Source organism: Sorex araneus, chromosome 1 (genome assembly GCF_027595985.1).
Source record: "Sorex araneus isolate mSorAra2 chromosome 1, mSorAra2.pri, whole genome shotgun sequence".
NCBI lineage: Eukaryota > Metazoa > Chordata > Mammalia > Eulipotyphla > Soricidae > Sorex > Sorex araneus.
In genome coordinates, this window is record NC_073302.1 from 6,471,778 (window position 1) to 6,495,652 (window position 23,875).

Genomic DNA, 23,875 nt, shown 5'->3' on the forward strand with positions numbered 1-23,875 from the left:
GGTACAGCCTTGGTACAGTCTTGGTACAGTCTCAGTACTGTCTTGGTACAGCCTTGGTACTGTCTCAGTACAGCCTCGGTACAGCCTCGGTACAGCCTTGATACAGCCTCGGTACAGCCTCGGTACAGCCTTGGTACAGTCTTGGTACAGTCTCAGTACTGTCTTGGTACAGCCTTGGTACTGTCTCAGTACAGCCTCGGTACAGCCTCGGTACAGCCTTGATACAGCCTCGGTACAGCCTTGGTACAGTCTTGGTACAGTCTCAGTACTGTCTTGGTACAGCCTCGGTACAGTCTCGGTACAGTCTCGGTACAGTCTTGGTACAGCCTCATATAGTCTTGGTACAGTCTCAGTACAGTCTCGGTACTGTCTCAGTACAGCCTCGGTACAGCCTCGGTACTGTCTCAGTACAGCCTCAGTATAGCCTCGGTACAGCCTTGGTACAGCCTCGGTACAGCCTTGGTACAGTCTTGGTACAGTCTCAGTACTGTCTTGGTACAGCCTTGGTACAGTCTCGGTACAGTCTCAGTACTGTCTCGGTACTGTCTTGGTACAGCCTAGGTACAGCCTCGGTACAGTCTTGGTACAGTCTCGGTACTGTCTCGGTACACCCTAGGTATAGCCTCGGCACAGCCTTGGTACAGCTTCGGTACAGACTCAGTATACAACACTTCATGGTTGTATACTGAGTCTGTACCGAGGCTGTACCGAGACAGTACCGTGAAGCTGGACCAGACTCTGCAGTGAGTGTCCAGAGAGAAACTGAGGCCATCAGGTGCCCTCTCAGGGAGGAGGAAGGAATGCTGGGAAGCGGGATGTCGGCACCGTAACCTCCGCCCAGGTGCACGTGTAATGGAAAGCAGGAAGCGTCGGAGGGACTGGCTGTTTGCTAAGAGCTTGAAACCGTCCGCATCATCCTCACAGTCTGTCAGAAACTAAACAAACTTACTCTCCCGAGAAGGTCTCAGAAAACCAAGGTCACAGGGAAAGCCACTGCCCCCGCCCCCACCAAATGGGAGAGTGAAATGCAAAAGGAGCAAAATTATCTAAGCGTGCCTTAGTTGAACTTACGGAAATCAAAGACAAACCTCCTGAAAAAGCCAGAGAGAAAGAAACATACTCAGAGGAGAGAGGTGAGAACGACACCCCATTGTTCCACCTCGAAGAGTGGAATGAAATTTTACTCAAATGCTGAGGAGGGGGCAGGGAGAAACCCACCAATCTGGCATTTTATGCCCCGAGAAAGTATCCTCCACCAGAGGAGGAGAAACAGAGAATTTCTATTTCAAAAACCAAGGGGGTGTACTGTCCATAGGTTTGCCTTGTAGAACCGTAAAGAAACTCTCCAGAGAGGAGGAAAATCATGCAGATCAGAAACTCAGCTCTACATGAAGAAAAGTGTCTTGGAGAAGGTAAAGGAGTGAGTGAAGGGAAAATGGAAATCTTTCTTGGCGTGGGCAGGGGGGGAGAAAAAAATAAACTAAAACCTTTCTTCCTCTTAATTGAACTAAGAAGTAACAGCTTGTTTGAATAGTAGTAGCAGCAATATATTCTATAATATATATCTATGTAAAATGAGTTAAGAGTAGATTAAAAGCAAAATGATAGATAACGATGGCTCACACAGGGCTGGAGAGATGGTGCATTTGCCTTGCACATGGCCGACCCGGCTTTGATCCCCAGCACCTCATATGGTCTCCCAAGCGTCACTGGGTGAGGCTTAAAAACAAAAAAGAGGGGCTGGAGAGATAGCACAGCGGGTAGGGCGTTTGCCTTGCATGCGGCCAACCCGGGTTCGATTCCCAGCATCCCATATGGTCCCTCAAGCACCACCAGGAGTAATTCCTGAGCGCATGAGCTAGGAATAACCCCTGTGCATCGCTGGGTGTGACCCAAAAAGCAAAAAAAAAAAAAGAATATGCAATTCAGTACACTAGAATACCACGGCAAATTTTAAGACAACACTCTCAGATAGATCAAACTTCTGGTATTCAAAAATAAATGCAGATACAGATATATTAATTTCTAGTACACTGGCAGCAAGAAAGTTATCAGGGCTAAAGAAGTGAAGGGTTAATACCACAAGAAGACATAAAAATCCTTTGTATGAAACGTGCGATACAGTGTCCACCAGGTAGGGCAAAAATAAAGCTCAGTGGCAAAAAGTGGCAAACTTGAGTTTGATGCCCGGTGCCCCCACAGGCACCAGGTAGAGAGTCTGGTGACCCTGCTGTGAGATCCTGGGCACCGTCGTGGCTGGTGCCCCCTCCAGCCCACCCGCTCTGTGGATACTCTGCAGTAAAGTGTGAGCCCCCAGCAAGCACACAGCCAGGAGTGACACATGTGTGAGCTTCCAGCGATCCAGCGATCTCCAAGGAGCACTACAGCCGGCATGTGTAGGAGCAGCAAAATGAGTCCTGGTGAGCTCGCAGGGAGCCCCTGGTGAGCTCGTGGGTCCTGGCAACAACCACAGCCACAAAGGGAAGGGAAAGGGGGAATAAAGAGACAGCACCGCAGGGAAAACAGATGCATCTCCGGCCAGCGTCGGAGGCTCTCACACCTCTCTATCAGAAACAGCTTTAGCAGACAGAAAATCAGTGAGAACACAGTGGAACCCGGAGTCACTATCCATCAGCGGGATGTGATCGGCACCTATGGACCGGTCCATTGAGCAGCACAGATTACTTACTGCTCTCCAGCTCGCAGACAGCATTCATCAGGACGGGCCCCATTCTGGACCGTGACACACCCTCCAACAAGCCCCCGAGAGTGGCAGTCACCTGGCGTCTGCCCTCAGACCACAACAGAATTAAACGAGAAATCAGTCACCGCAAGATGGCTGAAGGGTTGTGAGGGATTTGAGAGTCAATGGCACATTTCTTTTGCTTTCCTGGTCCCAGGGATCGAACCCAGGGCCTGAAACATGGTAAACAAGCGTTCAAACGCTGAGTCTCCAGTGCTTCCTCCCCTGAGCTCCTAAATGACACACATACACTCGGGACAAAGAAATCCCAAGACAAATCTGTTTTCCTTTTTTTCTCCTGGAGGGTCACGCCCGCCGTGTTCAGGGTTTACCCCTGGCTCTGTGCTCAAGGATCACTCCTGGAGAAGTCTGGGAAGCGTATGAGATGCTGGGGATTCGAACTCAGGTCAGCCGCGTGCCAGGCAGGTGCACTGTCCTCTGTATTATAGCTCCAGCCCCTCAAGTCACTGTCACTGTCATCCCGTTGCTCATTGGTTTTCTCAAGCGGGCACCAGTAACATCTCCTTTTTGAGACTTGTTGTTACTGTTTTTAGCATGTCAAATACACCACAGGTAGCTTGCCAGGCTCTGCCATGCGGGTGAGATATTCTCGGTAGCCTGCCGGGCTCTCTGAGAGGGGCGGAGGAATCGAACTCAAGTCGGCCACATGTAAGGGAAATGCCCTACCACAGTGCTATTGCTCCAGCCCAGCCCCTCAAGACAAATCTTAAAATATTTTTCTTTCTTTATTTTTGATTGGGGGGACTACACCCAACAGTGCTCAGGGCTTTACTCCTGGCCATGTGCTCAGGGGTTTCTCCTGGTGGTTCAGAGAACCGTATGGGGTTTGGGGGATCAAATCTGGGACAGCCGTGGACAAGGCAAGTGCCTTAGTCACTGTATGGTCCCCAAAATATTTTACAGTAATTAAATGCAACTATTAAAATTTATAGGATGTAGCTGAAGTCATTTTTAGAAATTTATAAAGAAGAAAGAAGATATAAAGAAGAAATAAAGGGAAAACTAAAATCTGAACTTTCATTTTAAGAAATTGAGGAAATGTAATCCAAAGTAAGCAAGGAGGGGGGAAAGGATTAAAAGGCAGAAATCAATGAAATTGCAAACAGGAAATGCATGAAGCCAAAAGCTAGGCAAAGGGCAATTCAGGGAGACTTTGCATGTGTTGGATACTGGGTTCAATTTGTGGCACCAAAAACACACCAGCTGATTCACTGAAAACATTAGTAAAATTAATAAGCTTTATGGCTAGCCTAGTCAGGCTAACTGTAACAATAGAGAAAATACACAATATACTAATAGTAGAAATGTAAGAGGGGACATCGTTGCAGATTCCATAAATATTAAATAGATAACAGAAGAATGTTATAAACATCTATGTATGCTATTAGGTTTGATACCTCCAGTGAAATAGATCCATTCCTCAATGATCACCTGTATCACCTGTTGTCCCGTTGCTCATCAATTTGCTTGAGGAGGTGCCAGTAACGTCTCCACTCATCCCTGTGAGTGCTAGTGTAGCCCAATGGCGTCTGCTGAATGATGCGATCTACAAAAACACACAAGGGGCTGGAGCTATAGCACAGCGGGTAGGGCGTTTGCCTTGCACGTGGCCTCTGCATCCCATATGTTCCCCTGAGCACCGCCAGGAGTAATTCCTGAGTGCAGAGCCAGGAGTAACCCCTGTACATTGCCGGGTGTGAACCAAAAGAAAAAAAAAAAGCAAAAGAGGAATCTAATAAAATTAAAAAAAAACATACAAGAAAAAATAGACTCTACTAACAGACCTGCTCATAAAAGACAAATTAGTGGTTAATAATCTTCCTTTCAAAAAATAGAAAGCACCAGGCCTAGGTAGATTCATTGGTGAGTTTTACCAAACATTTCAGGAAGACATGAAACCAGCTCTCCGCAGTTGGAAGCAACGTGAAGGCTTCCTAACTCATTCCGTAAGTCATCACCTTCCTGATAACTAACTCCGACAAAGACATTAACAAAAAATACATGCCAAGCTCTCATAAATACAGATGAGAAACTCCTCCACAAAACACCACCAATTGAATCCAATGATGCGTAAGAATTATACCCCACATCCAATGGGGATTTGTCCCAGGTAGAGAGGCCAGTTTTGACATATAAGCAGAGGGGTGAGGTGCATTTGGGCAAAGTTTAAGTCAGAATTCTTTATTAGCTGATCAGCAAAGCAATCTATCGATTACAAAATAGGACTATTAGTAGGACAATAGGTAAACAATTCATCTATTAATACAGAGACCCCGTCAAAATAAGAAACCCAAAGATAAGACATAAACAATAACCTGGAATTTGGAATTTAAAACACATTATCATTTACATAGCATATCCAAAGGAGACACAAATTTTATGGCTCTATCAAAATACACGGCTGAGAGTCTCTTGCTTGCGTGCCTGGCTGACTTCCTCGGGGCCCCTCGGAGGAGGTGGGCTCCAGCTTCCCTCCCTGCCCCAAGCAGAGCTCCGTTGGCCAAAGACCTCCAGAGCCTGGCCACAGCCATGCTCAAGGCCCCTCTCCACACGTACAGTTGTGCCTCATGCATGAAGGTACCGGCAGAGGAACCCAGGGCTGAGACCTCCAAGCCCGCTCAGATCAGGACTGGGCCTCCTCCGCCCAGATTCCCCATTTTCCAGTAGCTAGGCAGTCACACCCAGGGACTGCCCCTGGTGCCGTGTAATCCCACCAACAGCCACCATCCAGGGACTTAAAACCAAGCTTTTTAAGTCTTATAGCCTACTTCTCCCTCTGGGAGAACCTGGCAAGCTACCGAGAGTTTCCTGCCCACGTAGGAGAGCCTCACAAACACCCCATGGTGTATTCATGTGCCAAAACCAGTAACAATGCTGAGTCTCATTCTCCTGACCCTGAAAGAGCCTCCAGTGCGGCATCGTTGGGAAGGACGAGCAAAGAAAGGCTTCTAAAATCTCAGGGCTAGGATGAATGGAGACGTTACTGAGACTTCTCGAGAAATTTGACGATCAATGGGATGATGATGATGATGATGATGATGATGATGATGATGATACATCTATATGCAATAATCTACATACGTACAGTCACATAAGCTAGCACTGTAGCACTGTTGTTCATCGATTTGCTCTATCGGGCACCAGTAACGTCTCCATTGTGAGACTTGTTACTGTTTTTTGGCATGTCAAATATGCCTCGGGTAGCTTGCCAAGCTCTGACGTGTGGGCGGGATACTCTCGGTAGCTTGCCAGGCTCTCCGAGAGGGATGGAGGAATCGAACCCGGGTCTGCCACATGCAAGACAAACGCCCTACCCGCTGTGCTATCACTCCAGTCCCATATAAGCTAATGTTATGTAAATAAAAAAGAAAAAAAGCCAGCGAACTGATAAAAGCAACCAAAGAAATAATAGGAAGTCCATGTTTGTGGACAGAAAGACTCAATGTTTTCAAATAGGCAAAATCAGAAAAATCACAAATGAGAAACCAGAGTGCTAGTCCAGGGATCAAGACACTCATTTTACATGCAGCCGACCCCAGTTTGATCCCAGGCACCGAATATGGCCCCCTGAACACCACCAGGAGTGACGCCCGAGCACAGAGCCAGCAGGAATTCCCTGAGCACTGGCCAGGTGTGGCCCCCAAACAAACAAAAAAATTCACAGATCAAAAGTTAGGAGGTTGTAGCGAAGTCCAGCAGGTAAGGTGCTTGTAAGCAGTTGACACCCAGATCCAGCCGGGAGGGACCCCTCAGCACAGCACAAAGCCAGGAGCAGTAAGCCCTGAGTCAGATATGGCCCCCCAAAGAAAGAAAGAAAGAAAGAAAGAAAGAAACAAACAAACAAACAAACAAAATGATACAAAGTTTAAAACACATGTGCTCAGCCAAGACAATGTCACAAACAAACAAAATGATACAAAGTTTAAAACACATGTGCTCAGCCAAGACAATGTCACAAACAAACAAAATGATACAAAGTTTAAAACACATGTGCTCAGCCAAGACAATGTCACAAACAAACAAAATGATACAAAGTTTAAAACACATGTGCTCAGCCAAGACAATGTCACAAACAAACAAAATGATACAAAGTTTAAAACACATGTGCTCAGCCAAGACAATGTCTGTCAAATGAGCTTTTTCTGCCAGGAAGGAAGCCTTGGAAAGTATCAGATACGGGATTATTGTTAAAAATATGCAAAGACATGCTAGACCAATAATCAGAAAGAAAGCAACCTCTTTGAAAGGGGGCAAAGCACAAGGGGGATAAAAGACTATTTACAGATGGCAAATAAGCCCATGAAAAGCTGTTCCACTTTCTCTGTTTTTAGGGAGATGGAGTTCAAACAATGACACCGGGCATCCAAGCCTGAGCATTGCCCCCACGACTGCTGCCAGTGAAGGTGTGGCCAGCCTCGCGCCAGGGGGCCAGAGCATGGCACAGACACCTGGTAAGACACGTGGTGGCTCCTGACAAACCCAACCACGCTCCAACCTGTGATCCGGCAGGAACACGCCTTGGTGCTAATCCACGGAGCGGAGGACTCTGTCCAGACCCAACCCTGCTGTGGGCGGGACTGCAGCACCTGGCACTGCTAGCACCCGGGGCAGCCGTGCTCCCTTCGGCAGGCGAAGGTGCCCCGCGGAGGGCATCCAGAGCGGGCAGCACTGCTCAGCACTAAAAGGCAAGTACCGCCCGGCGAAGGCATCGAGGAACCTTAAACACCTGTAATGAAGAGGAAAAAGCCCGGCCGCCAAAACTCCACTGGGGATGATTCCATCCCCGGGAAAGAGGAAAAAACGAAGGAGAGTAACAGAGACTCTGGCGCTGGGACTGGATCGTAGAGAGGCTGCGGATGTGGCCAGCTCTGAGGCCTCTTCAGCACCACGTATGGTTCCCTGGTACTGCCAGGAGTGACCCCTCCTGGGCATGGCTGGGTCCCCCCATGTACCTCCTGAGCATTATAAGGTGGGGGGTTCTCCCGAGTGGAGTTTTTGGATGAGAAAGGCTAGCCATACGGCTTACACAGAGATGGGTTAGATGAAAAGAAGGTTTTTTTTAAAATTTTTTATTTTAATGAATCATGGTGAGACAGTTACAGACTTACAAATTTTCGTGATTATGTTTCAGTCTAACAATGTTCGAGTACCCATCCCTCCACCAGTGCCCATTCTCCACCACCAATGTTCCCAGTATCCCTCCCCCCAACCCCCGCCCCTTCTACCCCCGCCTCTGTGGCAGACACATTCCCTCTTGCTCTCTCTCTCCTTTGGGGTGTTAGGGTTTGCAATATAGGTTTTAAGCAGACATCCTGTTTGGTCCATAGCCTACTTTCAGCACGTATCTACCATCCCGAGCGATCCCTCCATCATTTGCTTAGTGGTCTATGAAGAGAAGTTTGGAGTTATCAGGTGGAGGGGTTTGGAGCAGGAGTCCAGGCCATCTAACGAAACAAAGGGTAAAACCTGATCGAAAGGCATCACACATGAAAGGCATCCACTCTAGTGTGACCAAACTCAAATCCCAATAGATTTTTTTTTAGGACACGTGACAAGCTGATTCTAGAAGCATATGGAAATGCAAAGAGCCAAAACTTGCCCAACGGTTCCTGGAGAATGAGGGGCGAGAACTTGCTCTCACGGCTGGTCAGTTGGGTCCTGAGGCAGAGGGGGAGGGGAGCAGGAGAGAGGAGGGGGAGGGGGAGCAGGAGAGAGGAGCTTGTTCAATGTCACGTGAGCCCAGAACTGAACCCCAGCACCACATGGTCTCTTGATGTGCTATGATGACCCCATGGAACAGCAGGAAAACATGAAACTTCTAATCAAACATGTGGCAGTGTGACCCCTACCTCACACCACACAAAAGACGGCCTAAAAGGGGTGGGGGTTGCTTAAAGGAGCTTTGTAATTCAATGCAAATGCATTACTAAATGCATTTACTAATGCATTACTAAATGTAATGCATTTAGTGCAAAATGCCCTAAAATGCATAAGGGAAAGACCAACAAAATGGGTCCCACGCAAACCAGGATTACATGAAGTGATGCTCAGCCTCATTAGACATCATGAAAATTCATTTTAAAACCACATTCCTCTATCATCATTTACTACCCAGCAGATTTGGGGACATGTTTTAAACAACAGGTGTTGACAAGGGAGTCGGAAGTACATATCGACACAACCATTTTGGAAAATCATTTGATAGTCCACGGTTTGATACAGACTGAGGAAGTATATATCAAGCACTGAAAGCACTGGAAGTACATACCAGCATCAAGGCCCTGGAGAATATGGCATGTGTGTGGACGCGTGTGTTTGCACACAGCACATGTGTGGACATGGGGCACAGCCCGCCTAGAGCAGCAGGACTTCGTCTCAGGAGCTCATCTTACCGTCTCCACCACCAAGAGATTTCCTCCTGCGGGGGGGGGGGCTCCCCAGGCGCCTCTCGGCCCTCCCTGGGCACCCCGGGATGATGCTCGTCTATTTCCTGCCTCTTCAGAGAAGGTGGAGGTTCTAGGTGCAGATGCAAGAGCAAATCTTTTGTGACCTGGAGACGGTTCCAAGAGCTTTGCACAGACTTTGCACAGGGGAGTCCTGGGTTTGACTCCTGGCACAGCACCGTGTCCTGAGCACCCCTGGGAACCCCCGACACTGAGCCAGGGGGAGCCCTGGGACCCTGCACAGTGTGGCCCCAAACCAAAGCAAGCAAGACAATCCACAAGCAAACCTTTGTCTTCTTTGTCGTGTTTCCTCTCTAGAAAGTGGGGCAGCCATGGCGTGTGGTCCGTGGGGTGTTTGGGGGTCTGCAGGGAGCTAGGCCAGGAGCCAGCTGCTCAGGGAGAGTCAGGAGGCATCCCTCGGGACCTTCTCCTCCCTCTCAGGAGGGCCACCTCGTGTCAGGATCACAGAATCCCCAAGAAGATGCTCAGGTTTATTTTTGTCCCACCCAGGCCCCATGGTCCCCGAGCGACTCAGCCCACTCCCCTTTGCAGCCGCTCTCCCCTCCCCCCAGCCCGTGACCAGCTTATCTATTTTAAAGCTCTTGGTTCCAGCACATCAGCCAGTATCTCCCTAGACCCCGCCATGCTGAATGTATCCTTTTTGGTTTTGGGGGGCAGTAGGAAAATCCAAAGTCCCAGCTCCTGGGGGAGAGATAACCCAGCAAGGTATGTGTGGGGCATGGGGAAGAGGGCAAGGACATTGCTAAGCAATCAGCTCATCCTCGGGACCCAAGTGGGTGCTGGGGACATAGTAGGTGCTCAATAAATACAGCTGCCTGTGGAGCCAGGCCACTAACATGCATGCATGCCCCAGCATCTAAGTTGACCCACACGCTCCTGAGATCACACACATGTGGCTGTGACCATGAACATGCTAAGCCCTCTTGCACATAGATAAGATGGTCCCCAATGCCTGGGCCGGCTCCTCACATGAGCACGCATGCTGTCTCCCACACAAAGCTCATTTATTTTGATTTATGAATATTACAAAAATAAACCTGAGCGTCTTCTTGGGGATTCTGCGATCCTGACACGAGTCCCCACGATATTGCTTTTTGCTCCTGGTTACCTGAAATTAGCCGAGTAATTCAGAATCTGCATCTTTATTTAAAAGAAAAAACTGTAGATGCAGAATTATAAAAATTTAATATGCTCCCAGGAAAATGAAAAATGAGAGGTTGTGATCTCGTCTAACACTTTCAAATGTGTTTATTAATTCATGTTTTAAATCATAAGTTTCATTCGTGAGAGCCGTGCACAGCAATAAGCCCGTTTTAAAATATTAATGAATAAACAATATTTCTCTATTGAAATATAACATGCTTCTTTGAACAATGGACCACCAGTAATAAATCAAAACCAGGAGAAAATTGCATTTCATATTTAATACAAGTTGAACTCTGCCTTTTTATAAATGATATCTTTTTTGTTTAATTGGCGTCAGTTCAGATCTAGCAGATTGCTAATAAAATTCTGGATTTCCATATTTAATGATGCGTACACTTTCTGCTGAAATTTTACCAGGAAAAAAGAATCTGCCTTTTATTATCTCTTGAGATGGAGATGCAGGAGAAGGCTTGGGGGCAGTCCAGCCTGGAGGGCTGGGGACAGAGAGGGGGGTGTGGTATAAGCTGGAGCGAGTGGGCTGAGGAGGTCATGCGACACCAAGCGCCCCCACTGGGCATGTGACCCTCCGGGTGCTGACTGGAAGTGATCACTCCAATCCCAAAGGAGCCAGAAACCCGCGTCCCCTTCTGATCTGGTAGCCCGGCAGGCACGGCCACAGTGACAAAGCCCCGCCCCCGAGTCTTGACCCCTCCTTCTTGCTTTCCTTCCTACTTCTCTCCCTCCTGAACATTTCCGTTTCTGTAAGCCAGAGCCAGGGTTTTGCTCACCTTTAATGCCTTCCGATCCCTGGACACGTGATTCCCTTTGCCAGAAATCAGCGAGAACATTTGCTATTCTGCTTGGTTCTTCTGCCTTCACTCAACATGTGATGCTCCAGTGCCATCCAAGTTGCAGCGAGTGGCATCATTTTGTCCTTCCTTGTGGCTGCAGTGTTTCACCCCTTATATACGCCCCGACTTCCGGTCAGGGGCCGTAGGCTCGTCTGTGGTGTAGAGGCAAGGACCCCGTATCTCGGGCCGAGCAATAGTGCAGAAGGAAGGGCTCTTGCCTTGCATGTGACCCACCCTGGTTCAGTCCCCGGCACCCCCTAAAGTCCCCCAAGCACCACCAGGAGTAATTCCTGAGTGCAGAGCCAGGAGGAACCCTTGAGCACCGCTGGGTGTGACCCCCAAAAATAAAACAAAACAAATAATCAAAATAACAAAAAATGTTAAAAATGTATCTGTTAAGGAGCCATGTTGGGAGGAGGGAGGGACCCTGAGGTTGCTGGTAGGGGGATGGGGCCGAGGGGGTCGGGGCTGGAGAGAATACCGAAGGCCTGAGATCCTGCTGTAGACTACTTTGTAAATCACGGTGTCTCAATGAACATCAAAAATTATTAAGGGGCTGGAGCAATAGCACAGCGGGTAGGGCTTTTGCCTTGTATGAGGCTGACCCGGGTTCAATCTCCAGCATCCCATATGGTCCCCTGAGCACCGCCAGGAGTAATTCCTGAGTGCAGAGCCAGGAGTAACCCCTGTGCATCTCCGGGTGTGACCCAAAAAGAAAAAAAATTATTAAAATGTAAAGAGCTCCCCCTACCCCGTCTCCAGGGTGCTCCTGCCCACCCCGTGCCCACGTGGCCCGTCAGATGTCATAGGAGGAAGGAAGGACCAAGGCCCCTTCGTGCAGTGAGGACAGTCGGGCCATGAGGAGTCAAGGGGTGGCCCAAAGCACACGCAGCCGCAAGTGCCTCCAGCTGGGAAGACCCAGGGTGAATCCCCCCCCAGGGCAGGGTGGGCGCATAGTGCCTCAGGCCCCCCTCACTGAATCCTCCCAACAGCTCTGGGAGGTCAGTGCCTGAGCTCTGAGGAAACTGAGGCACAGTGACGGAGGGACTTGGAGGTGCAGAGCCTGGAGGAAGCTGAGGGGGGTTGAGCCCTGGGGTCTCTAAGGGATGCCGAGCTCGTACGTGACTGGCTGGCCCAGTTGGGGTAGCGGGGACCTCGGGGAGCCCCGCTTTCTCCTCTCTGAGGGCCTGTGAGAGGCTCTCCTGGAGGTGCTCTCGGACGCAGCTGGAAGCAGCCCACAGGCCAGGCTGGGCCTGCTGAGACTCAGGGTGGGGTGTTGGGCTGGGGGTGTGGGGGCAGGACCCACCGAGAGGAGGGTCACGGGGGAGCTGTCTCCTGTCACCTCTGCGCGAGTCTCCCCACGGGCCTGTGGTGATAACCGAGACTCTGGGGGGTTTGTCCCCACACTTGGACCCTTCCTGGGGCCCAGTGGCCTTGGTGTCTGTAACATGGAGGTGATAATAGAAGGTTCCTCACGAGGCCACTGAGGGGAGGGAGCCCTGGAAGGCGGGCACCCCTCAAAGGCACTTCTGCGTCTCCTGCTCTTTGCCTCTGCCCTTCACTTTCCTTCTTGCCTGACTGTGCCGGTTTAGCCCTAGTGGACAGGCCAGGGAAGGGGCGAGAGAGAGAGGGAGAGGGAGAGAGAGACAGAGAGAGAGACAGAGAGAGGAGAGAGGAGACAGACAGAGAAAGACAGAGACAGAGAGAGGAAAGATAAGTGCCTGCTATAGAGGCAGGTGAGGGGCTGTGATGACAGGAGGGAAACTGGGGCCATTGGTGGCAGGACATGTGCTCTCGTGAAGGGATCGGTGTTGGAACATTGTATGACTGAAATCCAATCATGAACAACTTTGTAACTGTGTATCTCACTGTTACTCAATTAAAAAACAAAATATAATAATAATAATAATAATAATAATAATAATAATAATAATAATAATAAAGAATGGGGCTGGCTGGAGCAATAGTACAGTGGGTAGGGCGTTTGCCTTGCACGTGGCTGACCCGGGTTCGATTCCTCCATGTCCCTCTCGGAGAGCCCGGCAAGCTACTGAGAGATCCCGCCTGCATGGCAGAGCCTGGCAAGCTACTGGCGGCATATTGGATATGCCAAAAACAGCAACAATGAGCCTCACAATGGAGACATTACCGGTGCCCGCTCGAGCAAATCAATGAGCAATGGGACGACAGTGCTACAGTGCTACGGTGAATAAAAAGAATGGGCGAGGGAGAGGGACGAGGCCAGGGGAAGTGGTGAGGAAGACCCCAGCGCATGCAGATGTGGGGGCAGACCGTGGCCAAGGGGCTGGGGAGAGGGATCTGCTCCTCAGAGTGACACTGCGGCAGCGCTGAAGTGGGAAGGCCCCACAGGCGCACGGGGGAAGGACGCCCGTCTAGTCGGGTGCAGCGTCCCAGGCACACACCACAGCGACCCACACTGGCGCACTCTGCCTCTTGGCCCCAGCCTGTGGCTCCTGTCCTGTCCCCAATCCTGCAATGTGGGGACCCCTTGGCTCCTGCCACACATCACATGCACACCCCAGATGCAGATCCCTGGGGCCCCTGAGTGGAGGCGGGGCGGGGGAGTCCCAGCTCAGAGGATGAGGGCGCCCCCGCCCCCACCGTCTCTTGGTGCTCGAAGCCTGGCTTGTTGGAGCTCACAGTCCCTCTCGGTCTCACTGCGTGGCCACTGTCTGGGGTGTAGCACGACACACAGGTGCCTCTTAGAGGCGAAATGGCACCCATAGATAGGGCAAGAGCAGGAGGGACGGGACAGTCGGGCAGAGGCGCGGCCGCTCCGCAGGTCAGTACAGAGCCCAAGGGGCCTTTTCTGTCACCTACGCAGCCTACACCTGCCCCGCATCTTTTCCATCGCTTCTCATTTGCTCCGGGACCTCACTGGGTGGTGCTCGGGTTACTCCTGGCTCCGTGCTCAGCGGTAGTTCCCAGCAGGGTCTGGCACGGAACCCGGACAACCTACCTGCGGAGTATGTGCTCAGCCCCGTGACTCATCTCTGTCCCGTGCACCTCCCCCCGCAAGTCACTTTGTCTACACAGGAAGCGTGTTGCTCTAGAATCCAGAGTCTCCTCCAGGGACTTTCAGCCTGGAAATATTTTTTTCTGTTTCTGTCCAGCGTTGCTCGTCAGTGCCTGAGTCCCCAATGACCTCTGTCTCTGCTTCCCTCAGAACATGGGTCTGTTGGGGCTGGAGCAATAGCACAGTGGGTAGGGCATTTGCCTTGCACACAGCCGACCCGGGTTCGATTCCCAGCATCCCATATGGTCCCCTGAGCACCGCCAGGAGTAATTCCTGAGTGCAGAGCCAGGAGTAACTCCTGAGCATTGCTGGGTGTGACCCAAAAAGAAAAAAAAAAAAAGAACATGGGTCTGAGATAATGGAGACGGTTCTTAATGTGTATTTGTGGACCCTGAAGATGCAGCTAAGGGGGGGGCACACGCGTTGCTTCTGCAGGACAGTTTGGCAAAAACACAGAACATCAATTGTTTTCAACAAAGAACAGCTGACCCATTGGCTAACTGAATCATGCAAATAACTACTTAGCCAGGGGAGAGATTCCTACAGGCAGGCTGAGGCCACGTGAGGGCGGATGGCTTCGGAGGGCAATCTATTTGATAAAGTTTACTCTCACCGTATAAGCGCTGCAAGATTAATGGGAACAGTGGCCCTAGACCTTGTTTTGCCTGGCTCTACCCACTGAAATAGTAAAACAGTTGTATTTATCATAGACAATTGGCTGCAACTGATTAACATTAATCTGATTTCCTGTGAGTCAATTTCCTTGAGATATAGCAAACAGGCCAATTACCTGTTATTGACTTATTTTATTATGAAGATTTAGATATTAGCGACAGATGTATATGTAAATATATGGAATTTCTAACAGTTTGAATAAAAAAAACACCAGTGTTTAATCCAGTTATTGCATTTCTAGTGATTTGCCATTTTACAAGGCTTTTTCTTTTTAAAAACTACAGTGAAAGGCCCTTCCATGTACCAAGTGCCTGATGCAAGAGCAGATCAGGGGACCTGTGCCCCTCACCCCCCAAGCGAGACCTGGGTTTGGTGTGCCTCCACCCCGTCCCCCACCGCTCCCCTCGTCCTGTGCGATCTTAAGCGTTCTTGCTTAACTTTCCATGAGCTGTGGTTTCCAATTTCCGATACAGGGACAGGATTTCTTTATAGCGTGCTCAGGGCGTAAGGATCAAGCTGTGCCATGGGAGATAAGGGTCGGCCAGCCAGTGGACACAGAGAGGCCAGTCCCCAGGGGCTGGCTGGCGCTCCCAACAGGCTCCTCTGCTATCTCAGAGTCCCCAGCAACATGCCAGGTCCCCGCCAGGTCTACTTCTGGACTGACTTTCTGCCTTATCTACACTGGCTGGCCAAGGGTGATTGCCACAATGTGGACAGAACGGATGGAGTCATGCTAATTAGCACAGGAAGTCTGAAGAACAGAGCTAAGTACTAGATGGTCTCACTCATAGCCGTGGGGACAGCCACTGTCCAGTGTACTGTCTTCGGCTCTGAGGACAGAACTGGGGTTGCCAAGGCGGGGGGCGGGGTGGGGAAGGACGAGAAGGGCTCCCAGGATAGTCTGGCCCTGGGATACTGGCATTTTGGTGGGACCCCTAAAACATCCGTTTACACTCTCGTAACCAGTGTTACTCAGTGAACACCAACAGCAACGAAGGAGGGAAAGAAAAAGAGAAAGAAATTCCATCAACATCTAATCATGAAAGCAAAAAGTTTATTCATGTTTGAAACTACATGTAACTACCACAAGGAAGACTTTTTCAATCCAGGGTGTAATCCAGTTAGAAAGGAACACGAAACGTTTTTAATACATTAGAATCACCGCCACAAATTATTTTCATGACTCAATCAGTTTCAGAATCGCATACAATACAAAAAGAGATAGGAGAGGGGCCCCATGACACAGGGTGAAATATACAGTACTGAATACTGAAATCTGAATGCATCACAATTAGTCGCAGCTTTTTTTTTCTTTTTTTCTTTTGCATGAATTAATAACAAGATGAAGAACATTCGAAATGTTTTCTCAGTATTTACAACAGTTTCACCGATCCTGTGTTAAGACCCGATGTCTCCACTCGGTTTGTTTTTTTTTTTAAGTTGCAAATGCAACCCTGATTTTTCTTTTAAAAGATTACAATGTACATTACATTTTATGAAGGGAAACAAAGAGTTAATTACAAGATGCAAAAAGATAAGAAAGAAGACAAACTACAGCGTGAGTATTGTTCAGAGGTAGTAAGTGAGCACTCTAAGCTACAGAACATGTTGAAATTCTATTGGTTCGTATGAGTTCGCATGAGGTAATAAAGCTGTGTTCTGATTGGTGAGATGTATAAATACTCTTTTGCTACACTATATACAACACTCCAGAGAGCGGGCCTTCGTCACTGCCCTCCGAGGCCCAGAGGACGTAGCAAACCTTGCCAAATCTGCGCACAGGTCCAAGCCCAGGCGGATCTCGGGGTCACCTCTATCAGCAGCAGGATCTCCAGCTCCCAGAACCACCTCGATCCGTAACTGCAATACGGCCCGGGCCCTGGGCACTGGTGCCTTCAGAGAGGGAAAAGATGCTACCGGTCTCTGATCTAGTTAGAACAGAAGAGATCGCAACACAAACGTGACGAGGAAGATTCCTAAACACGACCTTCATCAAGAGAGAGAGAGCCAAACAGCTCTTGGATTCCAACTCCGTTAGTGTTATGAAAGAAAGATGTTCACAGGCTAGGATGGAAATATGCAGGAAGTTCAATTTAGGTGAGGTGAAGCTTTGCGTTTGCTCGAACGATTGAGGTTTTGTATATATTGTACTTTTTTTTTACCCTTAAGGCCAAGTCATTGGCAACCGTGAAACCATGAATGTAAAATATTGATAATAAATTAGGATAAAATAGCTACAGGACTGTTTAACAATGTTAAATCTTGGCCTAATTGGATAAAGTGCTTTTTTAACATAGTGTGTTTTTAAGTATAAATACAAATGATTATGATTCCTTAAAAAACAGATTTCCCAAGTTCTCTAAGAAGACAAGGTTTTACAGTAAAGCTGTAGATGGTGGGCTACAAAAACGCTTTCCTTTTCCTCCTATTGCTCTGAATGCACATGTCAAGGCATGTCAGCTCAGGGAAAAGTGTGGCCAGAGATTAGTTAGAGGTATCCGAGTGCACACTTCCTGGGCCTTCTGTAGGAGAAGTCACAGAAGATGGGGTGGTTGCGTCCTGCCAGCCTCCATTAGCCTGGAAAGAGAACACAGTTCAGTGGGCGCAGGTTGACGTACTCCTTCTACTCCCCAATTTAAAACACCCAGATGACGACGCGAGAGCCGAGATGCATTAGCAAAATGTATTTTCGAAACCCACTTTGGCAGGAGTCTGAAGCATGTGTTAAAGCAGGATTAAATGCATGTAAAACAAATCCATCCCCCCCAGACGTGGCAATAAATCAGCATGCCCAAGGACGGTTCCAACGACTCCCAAGCCAGCCTGCGGTTCTCAGCCTCGGATTTGCAGGGGGAAATGGAACTCGGGAAGACATTTTCTAAGAAAGGAGCCGTGGAGCAGCTCAGTGCGATGCCTCAGCAAAATCCTGAGCTCCACCAAGTATCAACTTCAGCTCAACTTAATCCTCGTCTCCATAGAGAAGTTGCTGGCTCTTTCCCCACACACGCCTGACAGCTCGCACCTCCAACCCTCGGAAAACGCAGGCCAGAATTTGCCTCCAAATAGGATCTTCCAGAAAGAAAATGCATGAACTGTGGAGGAGCGCACAGTATTCAAATCTGTATTCCAATTATCCATAACTGCAGCCCCCATTTGCCACGCGGCTGCTGCCTTTCGCACGCGGCTGGCCCTGCCTGCCTCGGCGCTGCAGCAGCAATAACAGGACCCAGAAACAAATTTGCCTTCTGTCTTTGCCCATCGAGGCGATTGCCGAAATCAATGTCCGATCAGATTTCTGCTGGGGCAGACGGCTTGTCGCTACATATTTTGATGTCAGTCAAGAAGAGGGAGGTGCTGGGCCTGTGAGCTGGAGAGCCCTGAGTGACAGCGACGGGACGGGCCTTCCTGGAAAGGCGGCCAAGGTGAGCCGGCTGACACGCTGTGTGCCGCGATACAGACCAGCCACGCACCCTCCTTGACCTTGTGTGTCCCTGTGTGCAACTTCTTGGGTAAGGGCCTCGACTGTCTTTTTTTTTTCTTTTTGGGTCACACCTGGAGATGCACAGGGGTTACTCCCGGCTCTGCACTCAGGAATTATTATTCCTGGCGATGCTCGGGGGACCATATGGGATGCTGGGAATCGAACCCTGGTTGGTCTCGTGGCAAGGCAAATGACCAACCTGCTGTGCTATCACCCCAGCCCCCTCCAAATGTCTCCTTGCAGGCCTGCGTCACTAGGCTGCTGAGGGGGTCTAGACATGGCTGTCCGAGAAGCTGCATGCTGTCCTGCCCCTTCCAGACTTTAGGTGCTACAGTCAGGTACCTCCCTCCCTCGGGCATCACTGGGCACCGTGTGGGTCGGGGAGGACCCAACTGTCCCACCCAGATGGCCGGGGCCGAGGGGCCAAGGGGTTTTCCAGGCTCCAGAGAGTCTGGTGTGTGGGAGAACCACACAGTTCAGGCCGTGGAGTTTCAGCTGAGTGGGGTGGGATGGCTCTGCGTTCAGGGGCGCCTCTGATACACCCTCTTCTCACCTGAAAGGTAAGTGGCTCTCACCCTCAGGCAGGAAATCTACTTAAGAAAAAAAAAAACCTCTTATGCAGATACAAGTCTAAAGATATTCCCTCTGAAGTAAACATCATTCCTCTTTTATCCAAATTTATAAACAACAAATGTACAGTATTTTTACGCAGTCTGGCAGCTGGAGGAGAGGTTGTCAGCCAGCATTCTTTCTTTCTTTTTTTTTTTCAAAATAAATTAATCCTAACTCTGGTGGTTTGAGATTATGCGCTGTATCATACAACAGCGCCTTATCAAGCCTCATCAGTGAAGACGGAATTCATGTCTGTAAAATGCTGCAGGCAATCACAGTTTCATATTTTATCATGTTGATAAGGATATCGCACATTCTCTGAAGCATTTCAAAACACTTAAATGAAAAAGGAGAAATGCAACTAAAAGGCTTTTTATATGGTTTGTTGTGGGTTATTATGAGTTATTTATAAACCCAAAAAGAAAGATTTGACACTTCAAATGTAAAAGATCTGAGTATTTAATGGTCCTTTTTTCCCCCTTTACAAGTGAACATCCTCAATCACTTTTTAAATCATTAATATTTACTTTCACAGAAGCCAAAGCCCTGAAAAGGGGACCCATGCCCACTTTCTTGCTGACTCCGCCGGTGCGTGCTGGTCAATGCCTCCCCCTACATCTGGAACCTGGACCCCGCCCACCTCAGCCCCTCTACACACTCCTTTCCAGTCTGGGCGCTGCCATTTGCCATTCACGTCAAAGGGGGTGAAGAAGTCCAGTTTTGGTGATTTGGCTACATAGGTTAAAATTATTTTCTCCATAATTATACGTGGAAAGACCATGAAAAATGCTGGCAGATGATACTGGAGCATGACAATGGAGCAAGCTGGTCTCAAAGAACCAAAGTCTTTGGTTTGGTTTGTCGACCTTCACCTGAGCTGTGCTTGGAAATGCTTCCTGCTGCTTGATTCTGAGATAAAGGGGTGTTTACTTAATTTTTTCCTCTCCCCCTTTTAAAAAGCCCATCACTCTGAAAGAGGGCACGGCTTGTGGGAAACGGTCGCTGAATCGGATCCTGCCTAAGGAGAACACTCCTGATGACAGATGCCGGCCACGCTGGGCACCGGGGAGGACTTCCAACCACATCTAGGTAATGTCAAATGTTTAAGTTCATAAAATAAAAGTGCAGTAAAGATGCTGCCGAAGCCAGGTCAGATGGCCACTGGCTGATTTATTGGTCGCTGTTTACCTCACTGTTCAGCCTGCTCTCCGGAGTACTCACATTTAAATTGTGTGGACTGTACAGTGAATTTCCTCCAAGGCCATCACTGTAGCCGCCCGTCTGATTGATAACATGACGGAGGGTATCCACCTAGAAGTGAGACGGAGCAAAATTCATCATCCTAAATCTATTAAAACATCATCACTTATAAAGGGAAACAATTTGAATTATGTGTGCCACAAGGGTTTAGCATCTTCAACGAAAGACAAATTTATCAATCAAATGTGACTGGCAGAATTTCAACAATTCTTTGCATATTAAAACCCACACATCTTTGTTTTTCACGCCAGCCCGACAATAACCTCCTCATGGCAATGCAAACTTTCCAAGCACACCATCCAAACTGTGTGGCCATGGGAAAAAAAAACTACCCATAAATATTTATATTACTTCTCTACACACACACACACACACACACACACACACACGCGTGCTTGCACACACACACACCCCCTACATGCATAAAAAAGCAAGAGAATGAGGAAAGAGCTGAGTCTGAAATCTATTTTTTTTTTAAGTGCAGGTTTTTGCATTCTGACTTGAAAAATAAATTACGGAAATGAGACCAAGCAATAGGTTTTAAAACCTGGCACACACAATTTTTTTTGTTCTTTTTAAATTTTTGTTAAAAGAGTAAGATGCGCCTAACCCCTCTCCATGAGCTCAAGCCAGAGCCGAATGCATTCACAAAGTTGATCAGGTTTGAATCATCAAAAGTCACTGTCACTTGGTTTCCCCCTGAATGGAATGGTGGGGTGGATGGGTCCCGTTTGGAAGCACCCAGCACAGGCTCTGCGCGGGCGTGCAGACCACTTCCGGGGGCGAGAGTAAGGAGTTTTGAGCCCAAACCCTACCCTGCTAGAAAGGCCCCGGGCGGGGCATCTCTCCTACCTGTGATTGCACATTGGCTCCGACTTGGGACCCTTGGTAAGAATCCCCATTCAGACTCTGCATGTTCATGAACATGTCCCCAGAATTTGGGAGGTTAAAAGAACCAGAAGAACCTGGAAAGGAAAGAGTTAAGTAGCTGAATAACAGAGAGCTACACATAAAATCCTCAAGACCTAGCGGAGGGAGAGGAGAACAGGGCGAGGCTGTGCAACATAAAGCATTTCCAAAGCTAAGAGGACGGAGGGCAGTTCCGGAGAGCTAGCACCTGCGCACTCGGCGTCCAGAAAAGTCTTCTCAAGGGGAAGCCCGAATAAGAAACAGAAAAACCAGATAAGCAGCAAAACCCCCAGAAGCTGCCCTTATTTCCAGTCTTCTCTAGTCACTAAGGGAGTCCTTTGCTCTTCACCGGTAACTGTTAGGGTGGACAGGGCTAGAGAAGAACCTTCCCTACCCTCCACCTTGCATGCTCCGTTGCTACAAACTGGGATGGGGGAGGGGAGGGAGAGCAGCAAGGACAACAGAACAAAGGAAAAAATTTAAATCATTCAGAACTTTTAGAGATGTACTTACAGGGTTTCCTTGGCAAAGTCCCTTGCACCTGCCTGGGCTAGCTGAGCCTTGTAACTTTGATGTTTTTGCCTCTGTCATGCCATTTCAACTGCAGCATGAGAGCTAGCGGGGGACGCTAAGCTATTGCATCCTGGTGTTAAGTACCGTGCCCCTCACAGCCAACCTTCCTGAGTGGCCCTAGAGCACCCGCACAGGCGTCCAGGCAGTGCGAAGGAGGGCAGGGTAGCAGGGAGAGCACGGCTGAAGTGAACCCGAACCTACCAGCAGTGGCTCACCGCAACCCTCACTTCCGCCACTCTACTCAACACACCCCCACTGACCTGAAAACGTTGCACGGAACAATATTGCTTAAATAATCCTACGTGCAAGTACTTGGCTTAGCAACTGGGTTAAAAACTACTGCTAAATGGGAAAGTTCCAGAATTGATCAAGAGAGAGTGGCGTCTGGCCAGCCCCTCATTCACCCATCCCCCAGACACGCTTGCACGTGAATATCAATCTTCCTTTATTAAATCCACTAGGTCCTCAGTCTGGGCTCCCGTTTCCTGACCTGCGGGACCGGGCCGTGAGGCATACGGTTGGCTGGGCGGAGCAGGGAGCACCCAGTACGCACCAGAATTTGGCGTGGTGGGCGAATTGGTCTGGTTGTTTTGCACAGCTGCGGCCACTGCATGCGCCGCGGTCACAGCTGTCTTGGCAGCGTAGAGGTTCGCTTCTTCCTGAAACTTGCCAATATTCTTCTTGTACCTGATTCGTTTGTTGCCAAACCAGTTGGATACCTAAAAATCAGGGAGATGAGTGAAGGGGACGAGTGAGTGGTCAAAGGGAGAGGAAAATGGTCGAACTTCAATCCTAATGGTTGGACACCAAGGAGCCGGCCTGAGAGACGCTTGATACTCACTCACCAGCGATCCTCGCCACGTTCTTGACACAGAGCGTTGTGGGGTCAGCCACATTAATGCTAAAGTTAGTAGCATGGCTTTAATGGCCAGGAACATTGTTCATTATTAAAAAAAGAATTCTGGGGCTGGAGCTATAGCACCACGGGTAGGGTGTTTGCCTTGCACGCGGCTGACCCGGGTTCGATTCCCAGTGTCCCACATGGTTCCCCTGAGCACCACCAGGAGTGATTCCTGAGTGCAGAGCCAGGAGTCACCCCTGAGCATCGCCAGGTGTGACCCCAAAAAAGCAAAAAAAAAAATTCTTGTGGTATATCTCAAATGATTGGTTCCCTTCCACTCCCAATTCACAGGAAAACTAAAGCAAACGTTTGTTAATGAGTGAAGTGGGGACTACTTGAGAAAGAATGACTTGTTTCTTTTGAGTCTGGAATGATTTTGGCAGCTATATAGAAGAATCCTGTTTGGTCTGCTGAAAAGAGTAATCGCAATTAATAATGGATGAGAAACTCCTTTGTCTCCCCGCCTTAGAAGACACTGTCTGTCTGCCAAGATGGCTGCTCAAGCAGCGCAGTTACCACACGAGGAAGCCGCGCTCGGGAACGCGAGCATGGCCATTAAGGTCAACGGCAAACAGAGGAGGGCTCTCGTCTCACCCCTAGAGCAGTGTGCTTAGTTCCCTGGCAAGCCGCTCGCGATGACAGCCAGGGCACGCGGGAGAGGGGTCTGCAGAGGGGCCTGGCGAGAGCCCCCCGTGTCCTGCTCATCTGACGGCACAACTGCAGGCCAGGCCCCCTTGCTCGGAGCTCACGTTCTACGTTCCCGTGTTGCGGCTGAAGTACGTCAAGGAGCTTAAAGCGCGCTCAGCGACAGACAAATTAGGTACCCACTTGCTGGAACAAAGGCCCGTACCTCTTGGTGTTAAAAAATACATCCCTTCCACCAAGCAAAGGGTGCTAGGAGGGCCCACTCGGGAAGGGAGATGTGGGCTGAAAACAGACTATAGACCGAACATGATGGCCACTCAATACCTCTACTGCAAACCACAACACCCAAAAGGAGAGAGAGAGAGCCAAAGGGAATGCCCTGCCACAGAGGCGGGGTGGGGTGGAGGGGACGGGGTGGGGGTGGTGGGAGGGATGCTGGGACCATTGGTGGTGGAAAATGGGCACTGGTGGAGGGATGGGCACTGGACCACTGTATGACTCCACTGTATGACTGAAACACAAACACGAAAGTTTATAAGTCTGTAACTGTACCTCAC

At 49.3% G+C, this 23,875-nt stretch overlaps 1 protein-coding gene across 4 annotated transcripts in view; it reads right to left on the minus strand.

Annotated features, from left to right (window-relative positions):
* Positions 1 to 15,971: 15,971 nt before the first annotated feature.
* Positions 15,972 to 23,875, minus strand: part of PBX3 (PBX homeobox 3) — a 214,510-nt gene continuing 206,606 nt past the window's right edge. For 2 of the 4 annotated variants that reach the window (XM_055124416.1, XM_055124421.1), the window contains 4 exons: positions 22,326 to 22,491; positions 21,143 to 21,255; positions 20,252 to 20,341; positions 15,972 to 17,514 (listed from right to left, as the gene is read on the minus strand). In XM_055124416.1, the coding sequence (XP_054980391.1) occupies positions 17,422 to 17,514; positions 20,252 to 20,341; positions 21,143 to 21,255; positions 22,326 to 22,491 (462 nt within the window). In that variant the 3' untranslated portion in view covers positions 15,972 to 17,421. The remainder of the gene's footprint in view (positions 17,515 to 20,251; positions 20,342 to 21,142; positions 21,256 to 22,325; positions 22,492 to 23,875) is intronic. The other 2 variants (XM_055124423.1, XM_055124428.1) reach the window with 1 other exon arrangement.